General features: G+C 48.8%; 1 protein-coding gene across 6 annotated transcripts; it reads right to left on the bottom strand.

Annotated features, from left to right (window-relative positions):
- Positions 1-1,719: 1,719 nt before the first annotated feature.
- Positions 1,720-24,941, bottom strand: LOC115606874 (transmembrane protein 151B-like). 6 transcript variants are annotated; one of them, XM_030483469.1, is made up of 5 exons: positions 24,667-24,939; positions 16,425-16,842; positions 15,380-15,591; positions 13,196-13,277; positions 1,724-4,981 (listed from the first exon to the last, which is right to left on the bottom strand). In XM_030483469.1, the coding sequence occupies exons 4-5, from the start codon at positions 13,244-13,246 to the stop codon at positions 3,566-3,568; spliced, it is 1,467 nt and encodes a 488-aa protein (XP_030339329.1). In that variant the 5' UTR covers positions 13,247-13,277; positions 15,380-15,591; positions 16,425-16,842; positions 24,667-24,939; the 3' UTR covers positions 1,724-3,565. The 6 variants fall into 6 exon arrangements, 5 of the variants coding, with proteins under 5 accessions (XP_030339325.1, XP_030339329.1, XP_030339328.1 ...); XM_030483468.1 differs by having other exon boundaries at positions 16,425-17,878; positions 24,667-24,756; XM_030483466.1 differs by lacking the exon at positions 24,667-24,939 and adding an exon at positions 23,250-24,050 and having other exon boundaries at positions 16,425-20,127.
- Positions 24,942-25,198: the final 257 nt, after the last annotated feature.

Below are 25,198 nucleotides of genomic sequence, written 5' to 3'. Positions count from 1 at the left end.
ACATGAGAAGCCATAGCCCTGGAAGTTGAGCAGAAGCTGCTGGCACGTGCCACTACTCCATTGTTGAAGTAGTCAGTCTGCTATTGGATACAAAATCCCCGCGTTTTGTGCCAGGCGTTTTCCGTAGAGCTGCCTGGTTTGCTCTTGATTGCTCCATCCTCTGGATGTGAAGAGCAGCGTTATCCCCTCCGTTACTAGTGGACAGATCCCTCATTCTGCATCAGGAAGCTGTGGCAATGGCAAGAGCGACAATGAAGTGGCATTCCAGGGTTGCAGGAGTAGCTCTGCTCTATGGTGTAGGAGGCCCAGGATGGCTGTTCAGGTGTTTCCTGAGCAGGTGATTTGTTGAAAGCAGTATATTCAGCCCCAGGCCAGAACAGGAGCTGCTCCCAGCTTTTCGGTCACCACCAGAGGCTACAGCAAGTGACAGGAGAGAGTGAGCCCTCTGTGTGTGAGGGCTTTTGCAGCTGAGGGATGACTTCTCAAATAAATGCCCCAAAGCTGGGCCAGAACACAGCGAATGAGGAAGCAGAAACCCTCTGTGCTTTCCAAACCCTGCCAAGGAGACAGCTTGAGAGCTACTGGATATTACATTGCCTTGTATGACACTCTAAAGGTTAAACTGGGCATAAACTATCTCCATTCTCTGCCCAGAGGACAGAGAGGACACTCTAAAGGTTAAACTGGGCATAAACTATCTCCATTCTCTGCCCAGCCCGTCATAATAATGGGATTGCCAGAGCTTGTTCACGTCAGAAAATAATACTGTTTAACGTGGCCAGTTCTGAGGACCCAAATATAACTCTCCATTCTGAAATACATATGGAACCAAACTGGCCATGCCAAGACCTTGGATGTGGTATTTGAAGCCATGGGTGGCTGCTGCAGCTCACAAGAAGACTGAAACTCTTCCTGCCTGTGTCTGGGCTAAGCTTGCCATAACTGAGTTATGCTGTTCATTTGGGAAATATCGTAGCTGCAGCTGAACTCTGTTCTCTTTTAATTTATATTATTCTACCAAATCTTCCTTTCTCCTTTCTTGTTTTCCTCCCTACCACCTCCTTCAGTAAGAAACCGTGTTGAAATATTCCAGCCTCTCTGTTTCATGAAGTTTCATCCTCCTCCAGCTCTTACATCTTCCATATGTGCTGGTTTTAACTTTCTGTGTGAGTGAAGATAAGGACAGGGAACCATATTAGAGGATTGCATTCGCTTTGTCTTCAGAATGCAAGTAAATCAGGGATGAGTCTGAGCTTTGAGTACAGGCCTGATCCCCTCCTAGTTCCCAAACTCTCCCAGCTCTGCCTGGGAGTGGTAGGTGGCATGGTGGAGATGAGGGACTAGGACTGGGTCACTGTATGGTGGATCTAAGTTTGGCTTTTTCTCTAAGTTTCAATGTTATCCAGTTTGGCACCAGCCCAAACATAATCATTACCCCGAGCCCAAACCTGGTTTCTCCACATGTCTGGGATGGTTATTCTTTTTTAAGAGGTGCTAAAATAACACATCATATGTGTTATCTATCTTCTGCGATAAATGCCAAGCTGTCAGAAGAAAAATGTCACATAAATCATACATAAAGTATTTATATTAAAAAAGATCAACTCATACGAATTTAAACAACCTTTCTGATGGTGGCATCATTTGCAGCAGGTTAGCCAGGTATTGCCAATGCTTCTATTTCTGGAGTTGAAATGAGTACAGCACATCAAAACAGAGTCATCAAACCAAAACAAAATGTATTTAACATGGTGCAACAGTCAATGCCATAAGAAACCACCATATAAGTACGCAGAGTTATATATAATCTACACATACGAATATGACTTTACAAATCTCAAATCACACGTAGATGCACACAGAACAGACCTGGGAGAAAGCATTTGTTACCAGCCCTTCTTGGGGCTCAGTTTCTTACCTATTTGCTGTAGGGTGTGACAACACTTTGTTTGCTAAAGTGACAGTATTGCGATCGTATTGCATTCTCCTGTGAGTCATAGTGGGTAATAATCTCCACCATCCACACGACAACATGGTATGGAGCTTGCTCAGCATATGACCATCCCTTGTGGGATGGAGGTCTGCTAAGTGCAAGGTCCCTGGCTGGTCCTCAGTGTGGCCATAAGCTTCTTGAGTTGGTCCCTGGCTCTCGAGGCTCTCCATTGGGCCAGGAGGGCAGCCCACAGCCCAGAGCACAGCAGGACACCTTCTGGGTTTGGCATTGATGGGACTAATTCCGGAAGGTGCTGCACCGGCTCTGGGGGAAGCCTTATGGGAAGAGCCATTAGCCCAGCAGGAATGGCCGGTGGGGCTGGCTCCCCGCTGTGCTCCCTGCCTGGGGCCAGGGTGTCACCGCATCCTGCCTGGGAGGGTGGGAAGGCGGCAGTGGACTACTGGCCAAAAAGCCTTCCCAGGGCACACAGAGAGTTGAATGATAATGTAGAGCAGTCCTGCAACTGCTCTAATAGACACTGTAGGTGGAAGAGCTTCCTAACAACTCCAGACTATCCCTGGGAGGGTTAATACCACATTTACCTTTCCGTCTGCAGCTCCTCTTCCCTTGTCCAGCCTGTGCTGCTCTGAGCAAGTGGTGGGAATGAAACAACCACAAATCAGACCCACAGTCCTAAAAATAGTGGCGCTAACAGGGCACTGATCTACATTACAGCTCATAAGGATTGCTAACAGGGGTGGAGCTGGACAAGGTTAACTACAGCTGGAAATGCAGTGGTGTCTCTGCTGCAGTCCAGGCAGGGCAAGGTGAGCAAAGGGCATTTTGCTTTCTTGTTGTGTGTCATTGCTCTGGAAAGAAAGTCCTCAGCACTTCTCAGGGGTATAGGCTGTGTTTGTGTCAGCAGTGATGTTTGTGCTGCAAATACCTTATTTTTGCCCAGTGGAAGAGAAATACACCCTGAAAGACTTCCTTACTGGCAAAACCCCATAAAAACTGGAAGGCAGATGTGAGAAAACTGAGAAAAAAAGAATAAGGAACATGAGGGTAAAGCGAGAGGAAGAGAACATGAAGAAAAGAGACAATAAATGAGAGAAGAAAAGGAAAAAAGACTGGTGAAAATAAATTTAAAAAGCAACTTATTTGGGTTTTGCAGATGGTTACTCTGTGTCTGCAGATCTGATTCTCCTTCTGACTCTGGCCTTTTGCCGTGCTTTATTGGAGTTTCTTACCTTTCAGGGCATCCAGGAGAGCAAATAAACTGCAGAGCACAGGCTTTATAAATCCTCCAGTGGCAACAATGCTGTGACTGAAATGTAAAGAACAAGACTGGGGTGGGATGGGAGGGGAGGCAGGGAACTGAGGAGCAAAGAAGGGGTGAGGTGTGAAAGAGTGAAAGGAAGAGGGGAATAGAAGCCTAGGGAGACCAGTGGAAGGAGGGAAATGAGGTTAGCTGTTGGTCAGAGTGACTGCATCTTCTTGCAATGGCAGGGGGAAGAGCTAAAACTCATCCCGCCGACCCACTGTGGGAACTGATGCTTGCAGGCTCCCCGCTGGCAGCACCTTTGCAAGCCCCATCCCGGGGCAGAGGAGCCGGGAAATCATGGATTGATGTCACAGTGAGGTTTCCAGGCAGGAGGAGCGCCTGACGTAGAAAGGCTGCCCACTGTGCCCCTCCGGCCGGTGCACAATGAGCACGGGGAAGAAGCGGGCATCATGGTAGGTCGGGGGGTTCTCATTGATGGCCAGCTGGCTGGAGTAGGAGCAGCACTGCTCGTCCTGGCAGCCCCGGTCAGCGATGCTGCTGCTGCGGCTCCTCCAGAGGCCTGTCCTGTGGGAGCCATGGACGCGGCACAGGGAGAAGCGGCTGGTGTTGAGGGAGAGGCGGGAGTTGCAGCTATGGAAAGCGTGGCGCGAGAAGATGGAGGAGGTGCTGGAGGCGCGGTTGCAGCGGTCGCAGCCATGGGCTGTTTGGCCATACCGGCACACTGCGTAGGATGGGGAGTTGGCCAGGTCCATGAGCATGGCCTCCGAGTAGCTCGGGATCAGCTGCCGGTTGGTGCAGATGTGCCATTCCAGCTCCGTGCTGTCCTGTGTGGCGTCGCGAGGCATGCGGTATCGGTACAAGGGCTCCTCCACCGCCGTGGGTGCTGTGTACTCCAGACCCAGCAGTTTCTCCACGTGGTAGTGGACGTAAGCAGTCCGATACTCTATGAGTACCCTGAGCGGCCACGAGATCATGAGGATAGCTGCCACCCAGAAGGCATAGTGGGACACATACCATGGGAGGTGATCCGGGTCCCCGTAAGCCATCATAAGCTCTTTGAAGTCCACGTTTTTGAGCTGCATGCCTTCCCTCACCTCCATGTAGTCATCCAGACCCTCAATCTCCGTGAAGAAGTGAGCCCTCTGAGTCAGGTAAGAGTTCTCAGACTCAGTGTTGGCAAAGCTGAAGCACTTGGTGAACCTCAGCTTGGTGGCCGTGTAGCTCTCCAGGCCCAGGAGCTCCTTGGAGATGTCCTTGTATCCACAGTGAGAGTAGTCAAACTCAGCTTCAGCCACATGGGTGTTGACCCTCTCATGGTAGACCTGTGTGGTGGTGTAGGCATCACCATTGCGGTACCGGGTCACCTGCCGGGTTCGCCGCACAAAGTGGTAGCTGATGGCCTTCCACCAGATGCATGGAGTGGCTTGCTGCATGCGGTTGATGCATTCATAGACACTGTCCACATCTGCCTTGTACTGCAGCTCTCTCTTGACGTGGCAGTGCCAGCACTCTACCAGGTATACCACGTACAGCATAGAGAGGAAGGCAAGTGGGATGTAGACGTAGCCATCTGAGCATGGGCTGTCATGGTAGATCATGGACTTGCCCTTGAAGGAGCTATCAAAACTGAGCTTGGTGACCCGAGCCAGCTGACACCAGACCACTGCACCCAGGCAGCCGTACATGAGGATGGAGAGGAGGAGACATTTCCAGTGGGACTCCCTGCACATGCAGGCACTCAGGGACTGCTTCACGGGGCGTTGCTTCAATCACACCACCAGGGAGGGGGAGAGAAAGACAAAGAGAGAGCAAGGAACCTGTCAGTCACGCTGCTTTTCACAACGCACACAATGAGTGTTGCCTTCAAGCCTGTGGCTGGCTTTGCTCTCGGCTGCCTGAGGACTGGGGCACCACCCAGCTTAATATAAATGTGAATATAAACAGAAACACCATGCCAGAGACTGAGGTCTCTGAACAAAACTTCTTCCTTGCTTCCTCCTGGCTCTGGGGAGCTCTTTGCTCAGCAGTGACTTGCGTGTCTGCACCTTGGTTGGACAGGCCCCTCTGAAAGGGGTGAGACAGGTCCCCATCTTTCTCCCTGCATGGACCCAGCATCATTTATGCACCGCACCATCTTCCAAGGCCAAGAGGGCTTCACACTACATGACCAGCTGAAAGCATGGGGCTGTGGGCTTGCCCCTTTGTGAGTGCCCAGTGCCTGGGTTCTCACATGGTGCTGCTGGGGAGGCTCAGGAGCAGTGTCTGCTGCAGGGCTGCCGCCACATGGGTCGTGCCAGCACAGAAAGACCAGCACTTAGTGGAGCTGCTGCCTGACTCAGAGCTGACTCACACCCAACCCTGAAACCTACCAAATGATCGACACCATTTTTCTTGGAGGTCAGCCATCGGGAAAATTACTAGATTCAAGCACATTTAGTCAAAAAGATTGTCAGGATTACAGCGTGGCGCAGCATAGCTTCAGGCAGGTTAGGAGACTTAGCTCTGACCTAAAATACCTGAAAGCTGAAGCGTTGGAGTTAAAGGTGTATGCATGGGTATTTAGAACACAGCACATCCCTCTCTTTCAAGTCCCAAAAGTTGGGCTGGGAGCAAAGCCAGAGCTCATACTCTCGTACTCCCACTGCGTCCCCTGGGATGGCATGATTGCAGTCCTCACCTCAGCTGTGGTGCAGTGAATCAGCTGCATTGTCATGCTATGTTGGGCTATAATAAAAAATGCCAAATTGAGCCAAGCAGTTAGCGGAAACAGAGCTGTCTCCCTGCAAAGAGCAGCAGCAGAGTGAGTTACATTATTGGCTGGCAGCCACTAGAAAGTACATGAAACAGACCCCCCCCTGCTCTAGAAGGTGATGTGGAGGGCTGCCTGCATCCCTCTTCTTACTGCCATCCTCTACCTCTCCCCTAAATCCAAGGAAATGACAGTGGGAAAGCAGATACACACTGATTTTCATGCATCATCATGCCCTCTGCTGAGCCTGATTTCATGCAAAAATAGAAACACACAGTTACTCCTTCTCCCAAGGGGCCACCTCTAATGCATCAAACTGCTCCGTAGATGCCAACAGATGTTAGGTTTGGGAAATGTCATCTCTTTCTTTCTCCATGGATAAAGTTCTCCCCTAATACAGCTTATCTCAGACCCACAGCAGTTAGGAATCAGTAAGTAATCTTGAACCAGCAGGGAATTTAAGGAGCAGCATCTTATGACTCAGGAAATAATAGCACAGCGCCACTAGAAAGAAGAGTTTACTGTCTTCTCAATGAGATGGAAGTATTGGCATCTAACCTTGCATGGCTGTAAGTCAGATTTAATACTGCTTGCTTTTTTTTTTTCTGGGACAGAGAACCACTTCTAAGTAACTACAGTGGGTTTTATGGCTTGCTGTGACCACTGCCAAACTCTGGGGTTTGGTTTTGATTTCATAGCTTCTAATCTGACACTGAGTAAGTACAGAGTAATTTTTCTGATTTAGGGAGCTACACCAGTATGCATCTGCAGCAACTAAGGGCAGAATCTGGCCCCTGATTCTTCCTGATGCATCCAGAAGGAATCTGGAAAGAATTTCTATTCTTAACCCAAACCTTTTTTATATGTGTATGTGTCAGAATAAAGAATAATTATTCTGGGCTATATTCTCTTTACAGTGGCCAAAATGGGTCTAGAGAAGCCGAGTGGCTTATAAAGGCCAGGGTACATAACTTTTCTGTAGATGGGGCAGTGAAAAGATCTTAGTATGGGTAAGAATAAGACTGTTTTCCTCAGCCTTTTGCAGGAAACCTTGAGGAAACCCACAAAGTGGCTTCAGGCAGTCCCCAAATCAGCTGAAAAATAACTATGGGAGCTTTTGGGAGTGTCCTGGTTTTGGCTGGGATGGAATTACTTTTCTTCCTAGTAGCCAGTGCAGTGCTGTGTTTTGGCTTTAGTCTGAGAACAATGCTGATAACACACTAATGGTTTAGTTGTTGCTCAGTAGCGCTTACTCTGATCAAGGACTTTTCAGTCTCTCATACTCTGGCACTGAGGAAAGGCACAAGATGCTGGGAGGGAACAGGGACAGGACACTTGACCCAAACTAGCCAAAAGGACAGTCCATACCATAGAACGTCATGCTCAGTGTATAAACTGGGGGGAGTTGGCCGGGAGCCACCACTCACTGCTGGGGATGGGCTGAGCATCGGTCAGCGAGTGGTGAGTGATTGTACTGTGTATCACTTAGGTTTCCTTAATTGTATTCCTCTTCCTCTCTTTTTCCTATTATTATTATTGATATTATTATATGTCAGTTTATTTCAGTTATTAAACTGTTTTTATCTCAACCCGTGGGCTTTACCTTCTTCCAGATCTCCTCCCCATCCCACCAGGGTAGTGGTGGGGAAGAGTGAGCAAATGGCTGTGTGGTACTTCGTTGCCAGCTGGGGTTAAACCATGACAGGGGGTAAATCCCCGAGTCACTGAGTTTGAAACTCCTGTCAAACACCACTGCTCTGTCCCAGTGTTGTTACTGCCCCAGTATGTAGGCTTCTGCCCAGCCATACACTGGACTCCAGGTCAGATCACCAGGCTGTCCCAGCTCATGGGAACTCCACTGGGAATCACTGTTCTTTGCCTTTACTTGACATGGAACTGGAGTTTTAAAGTGCTATAGTAATACACTGTAATGAAGAATTGCAAACCTCTGCCCTTCTTTCCCCCTGAATGTTTTGTAAGGTGAAGAAAACTCTAAAAATGAACATCTCTCTACTCTAGTCACTGGTACTGTGCAGAAGAAAACAACTGGGCAATATTCTAACAGGAATTTAAGGTCACACTCAGGTTTCCACAGGTACCTCTCCTGTAAAATCGCATATGGTTAATACTGTGAAGAATGCCCATGGACCAACGAAAAGATGCCCAGCAGTCAGTTTTAGTGTGAGTGTTTCAGTACTCCATGCAGCTCCAGGAACCCCAATTTTTCCATGACTTGTTCGAAGCGCTGGCAGCCTGGCCCTTGGCACAGCCAAATAAGAGGCTGTCCCACGCCAGTTAATGCACTATTTGCCAAAGGCACTGCAATCCCCACCTTCCCTTTATCTCACTTCCCTTGACTAACAGCTTCTCTGCTCTCTGCAGCTCTGTGGTCCAACTTGCAACCCACTGGTTGGCTTCTGCCCAAGGGGTGGTTCAACCGGCCCTACTAGTCAGAGCTATCAGTGGCCATATCAGAGTGGGCAAATGCCTCCTAATGTGCTTAGCTCCATGAAATGCCAACTCCCCTTTGGGGAAAGAGATGGCTCTAGTCTCACCAGTGCTGGAGAAGCAGCAGGCTGGGCTGGCAGCAGCTCAGAGGCTTACAGGTCCAAGATGATATTTCTGTACGCATCCTCTGGACTCTCTTCAAAAATGGTCTTCAACCCTCTGCACTGTAAGGGCTGGATCAGCCCGAGCCAGGTTACCTCCACTGTTCTCACTGAAACGTGTAAAAAAGGCACCTTCTCTGCCTCTTGCATTAGTGAAGACAAGCAGCCATAGAGCCCACTGCCTCATTGTCTGATTTACACACCTACCAGTCCAGTTCAGCAGGGCCTTCATGTTCAAAACCCTTTGGGACAACCATGATTCTTTTCTCCTGGCTCTTCTCACCCACTGTCTCATACCCTTCTTTGTTCATAAGCAAATCCCACTCTCCGCAGGTCCTTGGTTATAGAAAGATCTCTCCTCTAGCATCTACCCCCACAGCTGTTCCTAGGAGGAACTTCTGTGTTCAGAAGTTCTGAATACATCTGTCTGGCCTATACCCCTTTATTTCTCCTTCCCTTTGCTGAAATAATTATCTAATACAATTGTACTATTAGAAACACTACTAGAGTGTTTGTAAGAAAGACATGAAATGGAACATAATTATAATAGAAGTATCACACGGTCGACAATCTAATAAAAAGTTATATCTTTCCATCTCTCTCTGTATAACAAATTCATTAAGATGTTAAAGCACTGCTCCCAGACTTTATTAATTAACATACCACCTTCTTGCAAGCACGATGCTTGTGGTGCTACGTGGAATTTTCTCCTTTCTGTGCACAGTGTTTCGGATTGAAACAGGGCAAGCTTGTATTTCTGGATGAGTACAGTAAGTGCTTGAGGAAACTAATAATTTCCAGGATAACTTGGGCCAGCCAGCAAACGGGAGTTGCGTTCTTTCAGGAATGCTGTGGGATCTGTGTTGTTTTGGTGTGGAACAAAAACATAACCCCTGAAAAATGTTAATAGAGAAACATAATTGAAGAAAGCAAAGACAGAGCCTGATAGAAAACCAGAGCCACGCAGCCTGTCCCAGAATAGATGGAGGCTCAGTCACCAGGCACTTTGCCTGTGATCTAGGACTCACGGATTTGGGTCTCTAACCCAAATTAAGAGAGGTGTCCTTCCTCTCCTGCTTGTTGGGGGCTTTGCTTTGGGCTTTGCTTCCAGTGTTGACTAGGAAACCTCCTGACAGAAGATTAAATGAACACAGGTTGCCCAGAGAAGTTTTGGGTGTCCATCATTAGAAGCGTTCATGGTAAGGTTGGATGGGCCTTTGAGCAACCCAGTGCAAGAAACCATGGCAGGGGGGTTGGACTAGATGATCTTTGAAGGTCCTTTCTGACCCAATTCTGTGATTCTACAACCACTTCTGCGAAGAGGGATGGCTTTGCCAAATCAAATGTTTCACTCAAAGGGTCCCAACCGGCTCTTATAACAGTACAAACCTCCTGGTTTGGATGGAATGCTGTGAAGAAGCACAGCTGAGCTGTCAGTATCACTGTTCATGAGTTTCAAGTCATGTTAAAAGCACATGCTGTCAATAATGTCTTGCTATGCTCTGGCATGCTGCTGAACAGCTTTTAGAGGTGTCCCTTCTCATTGCACATGACTCGATTGGAAACTCCTGCTAACTCTTACCCAAACTATCCATAATTACAAGCCAAAATTCACTTTCCTCTTCCACCCCTAAAAACAACAACAACAAAACATTTCTCAAATTCTTTAGTAGATCTTGGCACAAATGAGGAAAATACCATAGGCGAGAGGTGGCACATGCTGGTAGCTTTGTAGGTTTGGGGACAGCCCTGCCACGAGCTGGCCCTAGCCTCAGGCATTCAGCCCCACAGCGCTGCTCCACATTTGTGTTGGAGTGTTTTGGCTCATCATTTCCAGAAAGCTCAGGCAGAGCAAAGGATCTGTGCACCATGAAGAACGAAGAGGCAGCTCCACATCCTCCCATGGTCTGTTTTCTGTCTGGTGGCGTGGAGCCTTCTGAGACACTAAATGATAGATGCTATTTAATTTGCTGCCGCAGTTGCTGGAAAATAGTCTGGAAAGCTCTAAGTACTGACAGAGAACTGGAATTTCAACCGACACCTGCAGCAGACAGGAGTTTCCAGGCTGGCAGCATTTCGATTATTTCTCCTTCGAGAGAGTTCTGTGAAAAACTTAGTTTGCAAATGATAAAACACGCCGTCAGTGGCTGAAAGGGCAGTTGCCTTCAAAGACACCCTCCGATGGCAGATGCCCAAGATCAAAAGCAGGTATGCAAGGACTGGTGTGGAGCCTCCCTTGCTCAGGCACACCCACCCTGCGCTCATCCTGGCTCAGTGGCAGCCAGGTCAGGTTCTGGCTGCAGCACCCATAATTAAAATCATTAAAACATCTTCTATGTTGCAGCAGCATGCAGGTTTGGGCTGTTAATCTGGCGTATGTGTAAAGGGGTAAAGAGAGAGTGGAGGGGGAGGCACAGCCTGGCACATGCCCCACTTTGCAGCTGGAGCTGAATGTGCTCTGGTGGCAAGAGCATGGGGCTGGTGGCCAGAGTTTTGGCTCTCTGACCCATCCCTTGACTCTTTGCAAGTGACAAGCAACAAGACACAAGTAGGTAAGTTCTAGCTGGTAACCATCCTAAATGAGCCTGCAAGCAACTGCATCGGGGGTGGCCAAGAATGCAAAAAAATTACCTCTCTTCAAACCCTGATTTCTCCTTAAAAGGCATATTTGAAATGTAAAAAACTGATGTTAGAGAACCAGAAGAACATATTTCTGAGTGAGCAAACTGTACTCGTGTCTCTACGTCCCTTCCTCTCGATGGGTGCATAAGAACTAACAAATTTCCAGGGCACAGGTCAAGGTGGTCTGCATGTCCCTGGTCTTCCAACAAGGTCTGCATGTGGTCTGCATGTCCTTCCTCCATTACTGGAGGAGGAAGGGCCACGCTCAGAAAAGCACAGACTGATTCCACTAGCCCAGTGGGGTGCCTAACCTGAAGCTAGTGCCTCTGTTTTATCAGTAATGGTTCACTGCTTTTGCTGTCCTCTGGATATGAGTATGTCTGACAGCAGGACTCACCCACGAGCCACACGGCTGTCCCTTGGTGGTGGAGGGGATCCTTAGGATGTAATAAACAGCCAGACAGTTCTTTAGCACTTACAGGCAGTCATAGAAATTTCTGCTTTCAACCTTGCAAGGCTATTCTGGGTCAGGAAGGTACAGCTTCTATTATGACCCAAACTACATTTACACCTTACGACTGGGAGACACTACACCTTCTCTCTGTAGCTCCTGTATCTCACAGACAATGAAATTTCACTCTATAGTCCTATCTACAGCCCAGTAACTTGTTGTTAGTAAAAGCTCATCTTCCACAAAGACACTGTGCTTTAACTGATAGATGAAAAGAAATGAAGAACTTGCAATCCCCTTTGTAATTTGTTCTGTTGATGAAATTTTACTGGCACTGCAATTTCGTCTCACTTTGTCCCCCATTCATGGCAGTGGGGATGCTCATTCTTCAGGTGATGAAAGACTCTTTTCATATGACTGCCTTCTCTCTCTGAAGACACCTCTCCACACTAATTATGACACCTCTCAGCCTTCTTTTTGACAATTTAAATGGGTCAAGGTCTTGAAGTCTTTCACTGCACTGCTCGAGCTCTTTTTAGTGCTCTGCTCTCTCTCCAGCACCTTGAGATCCTTCTTAATGTGTACCCTGCAAGTGGACACAGGACTTCACTTATTTCAGTTGCATCATATCAAAACATAAAATCACTTCCCAGCCCCACTCATTTCCCCCCTTTTTACTGTCTGCAAGTGTGGCATTAGTAGATTTTTGCCCAGCACCACCCCAGGAGTTCATGTTCAACCACTCACACACTTTGCTGTCAGGTATTTTTTGAGTCACTGTTTCTGAGGACAGCTCAGGGGGGGCTGCACTCTCCACTCTAAAATGTGTAATTTCAGATTTGGCTTTGGATTGAATAACAAAGTTATCAAATGAAGCAGATCCCTCTGTAGGACTGTGCTCTTCTCATCATTACAGACCAGCCTGCTAATGTTTGTGCCAACTGTAAATGTTACCAGCAGTGACTTTATGCTAATTCCAGTGGATAGTGTTAAGTCTAGTAATTATTCCTGCAGAACTCTGCCAATCTAATGGCTAAATACCCCATTAACTTTTACAAGACAACTGTCTTCACAAAGCTAAGTGTGAGTCGTAAAAACAAAGCTGTGAGCATTACATGCACACTGAGGCACTCATCACACTTTCTCTCTGCCACCAGGAGTAATCCCACACGCAGTCCTACATACAATACTAAAGGAAACCCTCCCAAAGCTTCAGTGGAGCACATTATCACTAGGCGTGCTGTTGCTGTACACTCTTCACCAGTAACTGTGTTGTACTGCAGCAGTATGGCAGTGTGGGCTCATGTCTTCTTTTTCTAGCTGCCTCAGTACTGCTTACAGCATGCGAATGGTTACAGTGACAATGATAAACCTCTTGTTTTGTCCACTGCTGATTTTGCCTGGCAAAATAAATTTGAACTTAAAGTTGCCAAACTGACCCCAGTAGTGGGGAAGAAATAGACCTGTGAGGTCCAAAGGTTATGGACCAAGCTATTCTGGAGTCACAGCCTTTAAACATTTGATATATATTTTGCCTTATGCTTACCATTTCTCTATTGTCAAAATGTTTTTTTTCCCCTCTTCTGTCAGACTTCATGCTTCAGCCTCCTTGAAAACCCCATCATAATCTGTATAAGCAGAAAATATGCTGCTACAGCATGAGTTTATTCTAATGTTTGTTTAGTGGACAGTTTGGGGCCCAAGTTTGACTTCGTGTGTCTGGTTTGCAGCCAGATATCTGGGTTCCCCAATTTCAAAAGCTTTAAAATTCTCCTTCGGAAAATCATGCCAGAAGTGCTTCCTGTCCTTTTAAACCTGTCTTGTAAAGTGTTTGCCCTTGGTGGCTGACCTCAAGAGCTGCAATTTTGCTGAAGCAAAATGCTATCATGTTTAAAATGAAAGAATGAGAGAAAACAGAGGGTAGCAAGATGTGGCCTGAATGGAAATAGAGAAATGAGGGAGAAACACAGGGAGTGGGAAGAGGTGGAGGACAGAAAAGGATACCCTAGATATGCGCTGAGTGCCCGTGACATTGAGGCAGGCGAAGGGCATCAGCAGAGACCAGCCAGCCTGGGCAGGGGCGGGAGGGAATTGGACCCAGAGAAAGGACCTGAGTGAGGATGGATGGGGAAAGCCCTGAGCACAACAGCACCAAAGCATCCTTTGAGCCAGCAATCCTCCCAGCCCATCGGTGACCTGGAAAGCAGCTACTCCTGAATGGCTGCTTTTTTGCTGCTGAAAACTTCTCCAAAACCTAGATCTATGCCCCTATCTCCTCCTCACAGCCTGGGGGTGTGGGATAAGGTTGTGCTCAACCGGGCCAGAGATTCCCATGGAGGTGACAGTGTGCTGCAGGGCTGACACTGCAGCTGAGACTCAGTGAGAAGTGCAGCATCACAGCATCCTCCTGCCCTCCACCACGACCTGGCTTCAGGGCTACAGGGTGACTTTAACACCATCTTCAACAACAAAATGACCCTACAGCTCAGTATTACTCATGTGAGCACAGAGTCATTCTTATCTTTTTCTTTTTTCCCTCTTATATTTAGCAAGAATAATCTCCCTGTTCATGGGGAAAAAAGAGTGGGGGAAGCACTGGCAGAGGACTGGAAGAAAAGAAATAAAAGTAGAGAAGAAAGAAAAAAAAAAAGGTGGATAAATGAATGCCAGTCATATTGCATTTGCCTCTGCAGATTTATGCTTGTGATTAATATATCCCAATGAGATACATGAAAGAGAAAGATTAATCAATAACCACAAGTCACACACTTGGGCAGGCGCAGGACCTGCCTGGATGAAAGCAGGTTTTTGTCTCTTCCATCTTGGTCAAGAGAGGGCAGTGGAAAATGTTCCACCTCCTGATGGACAAGGCAGGACATAACACAGAGAGGACCACTGAGTCCTTGCTAGGCAAGCCTTAGGCTGTGTTATTAACCATAATTAAGGTGAGCTCTGACACCAGGACCAACCTCTGGTGCTGAGAAAGGTGTCACCATTTGAGCAGTGGACAGGGATGATGCAAGGGGGAGCAGGAGATCTCTGTCCCCTGTCCCCAGGCAGCCACAACAGATGTGGGTGCAAATATCATCTTCCAGCTCCTGAGGTGATCCTGGTGAAAGACTGGCCCAAGAAGTCTGGGGTGAAGACAACTGCAGGAGGAGGATTAGAGTATAACCTCCTATTGCTTTCTAGGACCAAATGAACTCCTAGGTCAGATACCCATTAGTACAGTGAGGAAGGAACCTGCAGGGCTATGCTACACCAGACATTGGTGTATGATGGGTAGAAGGGCTCCTTCGCAATGTGACCCAATCTGGGCTCCACATGGGGCATCAGTAATAAGGCCTGCTGAGGGAATAGAGAGATATTACAACAGTCATCTCATAAATCCCTTCCTGGGGACCCTGAAACAAAATCTCTCCTGCCATCCATCCTGAACAGCCAGAAGCCCATTACCCCTAGCTCACGCTGAGCCAGTAGCAAGTGCTCTCAGCATGGAGAGAAAGGGAAATATAAGGGATAGAAGGCAACGGGAAAAAACATTTTGCATCAAAGAGAATTTCCCTCCAGTCCTTGAACGTGTAGCACATTGGTTGCTGCACGTGTATCTTGGATGCACCATTTGCTCTTCTGCCATGAAACTCCTGTGAGAATGAAAACTGCCTGCAGGTCAGGGCCATGACATCAATGCTCAGCAAAAAATGCTGTTACTTGGTTTAAGGAGAATAACCTGCATGTACTCCACGTGTTTGTAGCATCACTGACTCGGCATTCGCTTCAGCAGTTGCCCTCCTGTGGTGAGCTGGGATCACTTGTTTTCTCATTGTTTAAATCCCTGCAGAGATTTAATCTCCTCCTTCCATCAATGGAGCTGTCAGGGAGCACATCTCAGGGTGGGAAGGTGCACAAAATGGTAGTATTTAATCCTCTCTCCAGCAGAGCCTATTGTAGGACAAGACAAATCAGGAAAAAGCACAGATCTTGCTGATTCACTTGAATTTCAGATGTTAGGATGCCCCTGAAATACCATACAAAGACAGCCTGCTATTTCACAGCATTCGCCCTCGTGAATTAAAGCCACCATGAGGAAAGCAGAGGTCAGGACAGAAGGAGCATCCAGCCCTCTAAAGTGTCAGATCCAGCAGTAGCTCTTGCAAGATACTTTTGAGTTCTTTGAGCAGAAATAAAGGAAATTCCAGAAAAGCAAGGCATTTGGATCCCAGCTAATATATATGCTGCCCATTGCAGCAGGACAGGAAAGCCATTCACTAAAACGCAAGAGTACATATGTGAGTGGCATGAAGAATTTGCCCCTAGACACATCCATGGGTGATGCTCCCGCAGGCTGCTCCAAGGGAATCCATGCAGTTACATTTCTAGTGCCAAGGAATCCTAGCAACAAAGTGGTCACCATGTGCAAAGCAGAAATGAGGGCTATTTTAGTGGGAGCTTCTTACAAGCTCATAAAAATGCTAAAGTAATGAAATTATCCATTTTCCCCCCAAATTGCTCTTGTTGCTGCCACTGGCTTTCGACTCAGCAGCAACACAAAGAACATACTCTGGGGGCAGAGGATTTTTCCCAGTAATGCCAATGCTGGGAATGAGCTCCTCGGGAAAGAAAAGCTGGGATTTGAGCTGCGTCAAAGCAAAAGAGTAGCTCCAAGAACGATTCTTTTTTCTACACTTTAAGTACCCATCATCCTTAGCTCCTATTACCCACTCTGAGTATTGGTGGTTCCTAGTAGAGTTTACAGCTATAACACCGTGGCTTACCTCAACACTTAACAGTCAGCCGATAACAGCATCACGTATCCTCAGGGAAGCTCCTGGGATGCAGTAGCACAGCCCCAGGGGATCAGCTAGGTGTGACTTCCTGGCTTGCAACTTGCACTGGTGTCACTGGCGGCTTTGCTGAAATCAAGGGAAACCCAACACCAGCCAAGGGAAAACAGGAGTGCAAGTGGGACCAGCTCCCATTGCTTCAGCCTGGAGGGATGGGGACAGCGGGGAGAAGGGGATAGTAGCTACCTGTTGGCCCATATGTGCTTGAGAAAGCCCCAGTTCGACAGGGATCCTGTATTGCCTATTTCACACCCACCTTTGCCCACAAGAAGCAGCTCTCCAGGGGTGGGAGAGGAGCAAGCAGCGAGAGGAGGCTGGTGGTGCTCCAGCATGTGTGTTTTCTCCTGTGCTGTGCAAACAAGGAATCTGCATTAGCGGATGTTACAGCCATAGTTCAGTGGTGTCCTAAACCTTGTCCCTTCCCACTCTTGGGTCCCCAGGGTCGCAGGTACTCTCCTCATCCTTGAAGAGTTCATGTCCTGTGCCTCAGTGTTCTCACCACTGCCATAGGTCCTGTGTGTCCTGCCTGACCTTCCCTCAGTCTCAGCATGGGGAAGGAAGGGACTAACCTGAAGCCAGGCTGGACACCAGCCACAGACCAGCTTCCTTGGGATGGAAAGTGGGGAGCCAGGAGGAGACAGCCTTGTGAGGAGGAAGGCCAAAGAGAGTTAATTCCTCAGTAGCTATTTGCAGCCTAGTTGTTGAATGCCTCTGTTTAGAGATGTTGCAAGTGACAAAAATAATTCATTATTATGAATACCATTTAATCTTTGCTTGAGATTTAAATGGGGATAGAAACAGCTCTCAAGTCCTCACAAGAAATATGATCCAGGACTGATCCAAGCTCCAGTGACGTATAGGGAAGTCTTTCAAAGGGATCTGTGACTCAAGCTTTGTCCAGAACCATGAAGTTTTGTTCTCACTTACTGCAATGCCATCCTTTCACCTGGTAAAACCAGAACAAGGTAGCTCTGTGATTTGACCTCTCGACCTCCATCCTTCCCATTTCCCACACGTGACATCCCAGTCAGAGCCTGCCAGGCACACTTCATCAGAGGACCCACAACCCCATGGTGCTGGGCTGCTGCAGCTCAGGCTGTGGCCGTGCCATCTCCCTTTGCTGCTGAGCTGAGCATCCCTCATGATAACATCCAGCTACTGCTCAGGCTTCAGCTGCTCTGTCAGTTTCAGGGAGTGTGTTTCCTCATTGTTGCACGTTTCTGAACACAGCTGGGACCTCAGCACTGCCAGGTTTTCATATAACGGTGCTCCTGTTAAGATGAGGTAGTATCCCAGCAGCTAATGCTTCTCTGTGAGAAATGAGGTTTCATCATAAATATCACTTCTCGCTTCCTTTTGCTTCTCTCTTCTCCCTGTGACACATTCTGCAATAACATGTGACAGCACAGCAGGTGAAAACTCCACTAGAAATTCACTTTAAATACCTAATGGTTAAAAGGTATCCTGGGAGCCAAGACATGTGGATTTTATTTCTTGACCTGACTTTGACCCATGGCGTAGCTTCAGCACACCTTTTTATACCTCCTGAAGACACAAAGTGCTTTCACATGAGCATCACAGCAGCACACTCCAGGAAGGCACCTCATCTGTATGTGAGCTGTTGCATCCTGCTACTCTGAGTACCAGCTGGTGGGAAGCAGGGGATATAGCTCCTGCCCTGGACTGCTGACAGACAGTCCCCTTCAGAGGACCATGGCACACCTCAGGCCTGCAGACACACTGTCATTCCCACCCTTTCAGCACAAGCCCTCACTACCCCGTTCCCGCACCAGGTACTGGCACTTCAGGCTGGCCACCTCACCTCCAGGTAGCCACAAGGGGCTGTTCTCCATCTTTTTGGATGTCAGAGGGATCCCATGCTGGCAGGACCCTACTGGCAGATGCTACCACCCCAGCCTCTGTGGTGCTTTGTACTCCCTCTGCCCATTGCAGGGTGAGGAGACCCGTGGGCACTCAGGCTCTCCTAGCTCTTGTCCTCCAGGACGCACCATGCTGGTTTGTGAGAGCTACTCAAAGTAACATGCTGATGCCTTGTGCTGAATCACTTTTGTTACCACACTAATTGAACGTTGTACTCCACAATTCCCAGTGCAGCTCCTAAGGGCAATCAGTTGCATGGGTATGAAAAATGCCTCCGGCCACAAGTCCCTTCTCTCCCATAGCCAAATATGCAGTGACCTGCAGAAGTCTCTGACTGATCCCATCCCCTTCGCTGGTAATGTCAGGTTATGCAGACTCCACATTTGCAAGTCACTCCCGTTGCCTACTGTTAGCTCCTTGCCAGGAGGGTGACTTCGTGACCTGCTCTCTGCCCCTTGCTGTCAGCTCCCACCCTGCCAGTCCCAGCTCTCACCAGCAGCTGTTTCCAGCCCTTGTCTTCCCCTAGTCCAGTATTACCAGTCTTTCCTTAACCAGGCTTCCGTGGGCTTGATGCTGGACCTGGATGTGCAACACCTCAGCTGTATAGAAACGGTGCTACGTGTGACTTGGGATTCCCTGTACATTATTCACCTGATGTAAAGCCATGGCAGTCAAAAGCTCAGGCATTCTGTGGGGTGTAAGCCCCTCCATCCTCTCCCAGTGGCACTTACGGCACTGGGAGAGCGGTTGCCAGGTACACCAGACACCACTTCACAACCTTAACTCTGCTTGAGGCAGGCTGCCAGCTCCTGCTGCCGCCGAGCTGCCGGCTCCGCCAGCCTTCCCACTTGCCATCTGTCCTGCCCCTCTCCGGCTCTTCTTCTCCTTGCTTTTGCGGCTGCAAATGGGATGTGCTGTGGGCAGAGTGGTCAGTGCTCAGGGAGGTAGCCTGTACCCCTGACTTGTACTGCTGACCCTGTTACAGCCCTGCTATAACACCTATTCTGTGCAGCGCTGCTTAAATGAAGTTACCCTGTTAAGGAGTTTTGAGTAGTTAACAAAGCCATTATAGCAACTGTGACCTCAACAAAGTTTCACTATGTGCTAGATTCACTTTTACAGTTCTTAAGCTCAGAGGAGCCCGATGAATGATTAGAGGTTGAAAGCGAACTCTTGAGTGAACTATATTTTCCATGATTAGAGCTTAAAAACTAATTAAATGCTTACCCACGCTTTTCTGAAAAGTAGAACTCCTGCTGTAAGTGAAAAATCAAGCACAGTCTTATCTACAGTGTCAGGATAGAGTCACTGTAACAACTTAAAAAGCCTTACAGTGCCGATGATAGCTCAGCTGCCACTAGTTTTGGTGTTAACTCACTATTATGTGTTAAGACACACCTAGAAAAAAGCCCTACCCATTACGGACTACATGGGGATGTTTTGCTCGTTTTAATTTCCATTTCCACATTGTCCCTAGTCACTGGCAATGATTTGAGCTATTTTCTTCTAAGGTGTAGAAACAGATGAGAGGAAACTTTATGCTTTGTTCCCAGGCAGAAGATGCTTCCTACCTCTGTTTTACAATGGGTTGCATTGATTGAAAAGCATCCTTAGTATTCACACTTCCCTTCTGGAGGGAGATCATCCTCTGGAGTCTCTGAAGTAAGAAATGGAGAGCAAGTAGAGTATTTGGGGCTTCAAGAAAGGGTGTAGACCCATTGCTTTTCCACTGGTATCAGATGACTGTGTCCACCTGAGAGAACAGCATTAGAAACCAGGTCTGAAGGGGAGCTGAAGAGTGACCTAGTCTCCCTTCTCCCATGAGGCAACATCTATGTACTTAACAGATATTTGCCTAAATTGCCATTATAACCTTCTGATGGCAGAGCTCCACGAGCTCACCAATTGCTCCAGCCCAGCACTTCACAGAGAAAATTCCCTTCCTGAAGGAAACTGGGAAAGTCAGCCAGAATGAGCAACTCTCTTCAGTCTCAGACTTGAGAGCAAGGGAGCACTCTCTGTTGGAGAGGGCAGAAGACTTTGCCCATAGAAGCCCACACGGCTGGAGCCTGGTTTGCCCTTCAGAGCTCAGATACATCCATTTGATGTATCCTATCTATTTTTTTAAAGCTCTTGACAGCTTCTCGTGTGAAGTGCAGAGAAGACAGACAACTTCAGGGCACCAAGAACAGGCACGTGATCAGAAGATAAAGTGGGACAACGAAAAGAACAAAAGCAGAAAAAAGATGTGATGCCTCAGCATGGATTTTCTTATGACAGGATCTGCAATGCAAATATCGCCTGGAACTGCAGGATCATGAAGAAAAGCTTTCCAGTTCCTCCAATGCCACTACTGCTGGACATTGCCTCTATGAGGGAGACCACCTGGATCACGGAATGAGGTGCACTCTTTGGTTTATGTCTGCTGAATAAACCAAGGGCAGGAGGGGTAGAAAGGGGCTTGTCCTGTTTGACTCTCACTCAAGACAGGAATATCATGCACTGCCCCAAAAATAACTGGTCAATGATACTCACTTGGGATGGTGACAGCCTTCCACCAGCAGCTATGATTCAGGGTGTTAGCTGAGCAGGTCTTTTGCATGAGTTTTGGAAGGGCTGAGGGGAAGGAAAAGCAGAGATTCCCTAGGAGCCATATCTCACATTTCGTGCCCATCCTTGCTGGCAGTGCCTGTTGGGTCAGTGCCCTGTGCAGCTCTTGGGGGGAGGTTTACAAGGGAAATAGACCCTCTTTGGAGATTGATTCCCAATGGTCCTTCCGCAGCTTTTGCTTAAAAGGTGGTGGGGAATGTTAACATCCATCACAGGCCCTGCCCTCTCTTCTCTCCATCCGCTGCTCATGGGTTCATTTTGAGAGCACAGAAGTCTTATGGATGACAACAGGCCTCTAGAGGAAGAGCAGGATGTCACAGAAGCAGTGGGCAGCAAATGGGCTCCTGGAAGGAGTGGAGATCTGCACCTACCTCAGGCCTGATAAACCCGAGAGATTACCTGCCTCGCTTCCTCCACCACCTCGCATCCACACGAGTACAACTCAGCCCACAGATGGGGACACTGTAAAACTACCTGGTCTAAGTTATGAAGGGCCTTATGCCTGATGTTTTCAATGTCATTCCAATGACAAATAAAATAAGTGTTTGATATTCATACTGGGGGAAATGGGTAAAAAAACTGGAGAACTAAATGGAGCCAATTGCCCAAGTAGAGGGTGTCTCTCCAGTGGCACACTTAATATGAAAGGGCCGAGCTATCTTTTGACCTGACATCCTGTAAAGCTGTAGCCTGCAAACAAGCAATGCTTTCTTAACTTTTAACACCCCTTGGTGCTCTTGTGACCACAAATAGGACTTTTTAAACCAGCTCCTGTTGCATTTTGCACTGGCAGTGAGAGGCAGATGAGACAGTTTTAAGTGGCCCCTCTCTTCTATAACATCTCCATCAGTGAGCTGATGACCGTGGGTTTCAGGAACATCAATCCACGAGGTTTTCCCCCCTATTTCTTTAAATAGTTCGACTGCTTGCATTATGTCATGCCCAATTAAAGTTCCTAAATATGGAAGATAAAAACAGGCATGGACAACTGCTGTTTGACTCTGCCAGCACAGACAAGACAAATACGTATTTCAAAATGTCAAGTGGCTGCTGCTTTCAGCTTTCTTCAGTGATTACTTGGCTTTGGTAGCAAATAAATGATGTTTGTATGCAACAGCTTTACTTCCCTGGAAAAAAAGCCCACAATTTCCAACTAAATTTTAAAGATTTCCATATTTAAGACCATTTCTGGATTTAGGTGTAAATTGGCAGAAATGCAGAGAAGTCACTATCAGCTCCACAGTGTAGGTGTAGGCTGTCGTAGTAATACGTAAAGCAAGAAAAATAGCCAGCCCACTGCTTAACTGGGGCAGCACACAGCAGCAGGTTCTGCTACCTCAGACAGAAACATAAAGGCAAGTATGTCCTGAGAATCCATCCTTAGCAATAACTGCTGAAACATTTGGAAAGCCACTTCCTTCACCTTCCCTCCTCTCAAAAGATCTTGATTCTGTTTTGCAGATTTGATGGGCTGGTAACTAACACCAAAAGCACAGTTGTCCCAGGTTGAGCAATTGATACCTCAACAGAAAAAACCCCAAACCAGAACACTGGCAGGTAATCTGAGGGCTTGCTCTGACACCCTGCAAAGTCAACAGGAAACCGAAGTGGCCCTTGGCAGAAGAGGATGAAAGCTGCGGCCAGTAATCAAACAGCCTCTCTCCTTCACACACTGTACCTGCACCTTTTCTTGTTCTGCTTTCCAGAATAAAGATGTAGACCTCAGACACACTCTCTGTTACTAGCTCAGGGTTTTATATCACACTGATTTGTTACCCAATAAAGGCATTTTTCAGTCACTATTACAATTTAAGCCTGTGCATTTGATCTAAGTGAAATCCCTAAATGACAAGACTAATAGAGAAGGCCATGAAATGCCCATTTAATACCGGGCATTTAAATGCAACTGCTGGTCCTGGTGCAAAAAGGCTATTTACATGGAGATGGGGAAAGCACAAGGAAAATACCAATATTGTAGGACTGCAGTGTTAAGATATCACTGTTACTGGCATTTGAGATATAGAAATGTATGTGGAACAGAAGAAAAACTGAGAGCAGGATGAGTGAAGCAAGATATAATATGCTTAGCAGAGAGATCAAGTGCTCTCATGTCTAGAGATGACTTGGATGTTTTTATGGTGGACTTAATACATTGAAAAGCCTTCTGTAGCTCCTGGTTATAGACCAAATAAATCAAAAAATCCCTCCCAGCATTAAGCATGTATTGATCTTCTGCAGGGCTGTAATTACATTGGGGAGCTCTACCTCTGGAACAGCAGCCGTATCCTGGATCCAGCCACAGCTCTTCATGGTGAACCATGTCACAGGTGTTTAAAAAGCAATTGTACAGGAGAAAACCCCAATTTTCACCCATGGAGGACAGTTTTTTTCAACTTGAGCTGCAAAGTCAATTTTCTAATACAGGTACTTTAAAAAAGTGCTGGTTGGTTTAGGCCTAAGTATACTGCATCTTCATATAGGTTTTGCTGTGGCTACCTGATTTTGACCACAGGACTGAGACTGTTGATGAGCACTGGGACCTGTTAATAAAAGCTTTAAACAAATTAAGGGCACACAGCAATATTCCAGGGTTGCTTTCACTTCTGTTTTCACTTTTCTTTGCCTCCTTTAAGGCTGCTCTCTGCATCCCTGGCAGCATGCACGCTTATTTGCTTTTAACTCCACATTATGAAGAAAGTTCAGTCACTTCCATGATCTGCACATGGATTACACGATGTAAATGGCAGACCTGTCAAAACAGTTGGGAGCAAAGGCTACATTAGGCATGGAAGAAAATCTCAGGCATTCCTAAAACAGGACAGCTTGCTGTCCCCAGTGTGCAGGGCTGTATGCGCATCGTCACCTACAGCCACGGAGCCCTGCAGCTCTGGCTGGCCTATGCCTTGTGGCTCAGGATTTTGTGTCAACACTCAGACACATCCGTCATTCCCTCCCCATGATGTGCAAGGCTTTCCAGCTGATCCAAAGAAACATATTAAGCTGTATTTTCGACAGTGTTTTCTATTGCAGATTAGGCAACAGGAGTGCCTAGGCCCCAATGGGGAATGAGAGGCATGACCATGTCCTTTGGTCCAAAACACTTGAAAGCCACGGAGCACCCGGCTGCAACCCCCTTCCCTTGCTCAATGTGCCCCCCTGCCAGTGACACCAGCGCCCCGCAGAGCTGCAGTTTCTTGGCCGTTTCAGAAGTCCCAGGGAAGCGGTGGGCTCTCCCAGGCCAAACCCCGCGGGGCTTATTCAGCCAAACTTCCACCGGACAGGCCCCCTTCCCCTCACCGCACCGCTCGGAGCAGAGCCGCTGGCCGAGCCGCCGCCCCGAGCCCGCCGCTGGGCCCCGTCGGTAAAGCCCCGCAGCACCCGGCTGCGGCCACCCCGGCGGCCCGGGGGGCTCGGTGCGGCCCGGGCACTGCAGGGCGCGGCGGGCACCGCACCACGCACCGCACCGCGGCGGGGCTGCAGGTAGCCGGGCGGGCGGCCAGGCTGCGGGCGGCTGCTCAGCTCCCCCCGCCCCGCAAACACCCCCCAGCCAGGTCACCCTCCTCCCGCCGCTGCTCCCCCGGTTCTCCCCACTCCCGCCTCGCACCCCGGCCCCGCGGCGGGGCTGCCCTTGCCCCTCCCGGTACCCCCGCGGCCCGGGGCGGGCGCCCCCGCCGCCGCTCACCTCCTCCCGCACAGCGGCGGCGGCCCCCGGCGCGGGGGTGCTGCCCGGCCCGCTCTCAGCAGCCGCCTCGGCTTCCCCCTCCGAGGACATCCTTGGCCATCACCGGTGGTGGCGGCGGCGGCGGGGGCTGCGGGACCCCGAGACAGCGGAGCCCCCCGGGGGCCGCCCCCCGACCCGGGGCCGGGGCAAGCCGTCCCCCGTGTCCAGGGCGGCCCTGCCGGGTGCTCCGGGCTCCCTCCACCATCCCAGGCAGGCGGGCAGGGAGGGAGGGAGAGAGGGAGGCGGCGGAGGGGAGGAGAGAAAGACGAGGCGGAGGGGGGGTGCCCCTGCCGCTCCCGGCCCCCCCAGGTGGGCAGGCGACAGCCCGGCGGCTCCCGGCGCGCCTCTGCGGGAGGCTGGGAGCTGCGGAGTGCGCCCTCCCCTCCCTCCTAACCCCTGCCTTCCCCGGGGCACCCCTTCCCCTCCCCGGGGTGCCCCTCACGTCTCCTTCTCGGGTTCGGCCTCTCCCCCAGCTCCCCGGGGTGCACCCCGC

Source organism: Strigops habroptila, chromosome 4 (assembly GCF_004027225.2).
Source record: "Strigops habroptila isolate Jane chromosome 4, bStrHab1.2.pri, whole genome shotgun sequence".
NCBI classification, from domain to species: domain Eukaryota; kingdom Metazoa; phylum Chordata; class Aves; order Psittaciformes; family Psittacidae; genus Strigops; species Strigops habroptila.
This window is presented reverse-complemented; position numbering and strand designations above follow the sequence as displayed.

What these genes read in the sequence shown, in the direction of transcription:
- LOC115606874 (XM_030483465.1), bottom strand. Translation starts at nt 24,756, where the DNA reads ATGTCCTCGGAGGGGGAAGCCGAGGCGGCTGCTGAGAGCGGGCCGGGC. An exon ending in CCGCCGCTGTGCGGGAGGAG is followed by an intron (nt 4,982 to 24,666) that starts GTGAGCGGCGGC and finishes GTGTGATTGAAG; the next exon opens with CAACGCCCCGTGAAGCAGTC.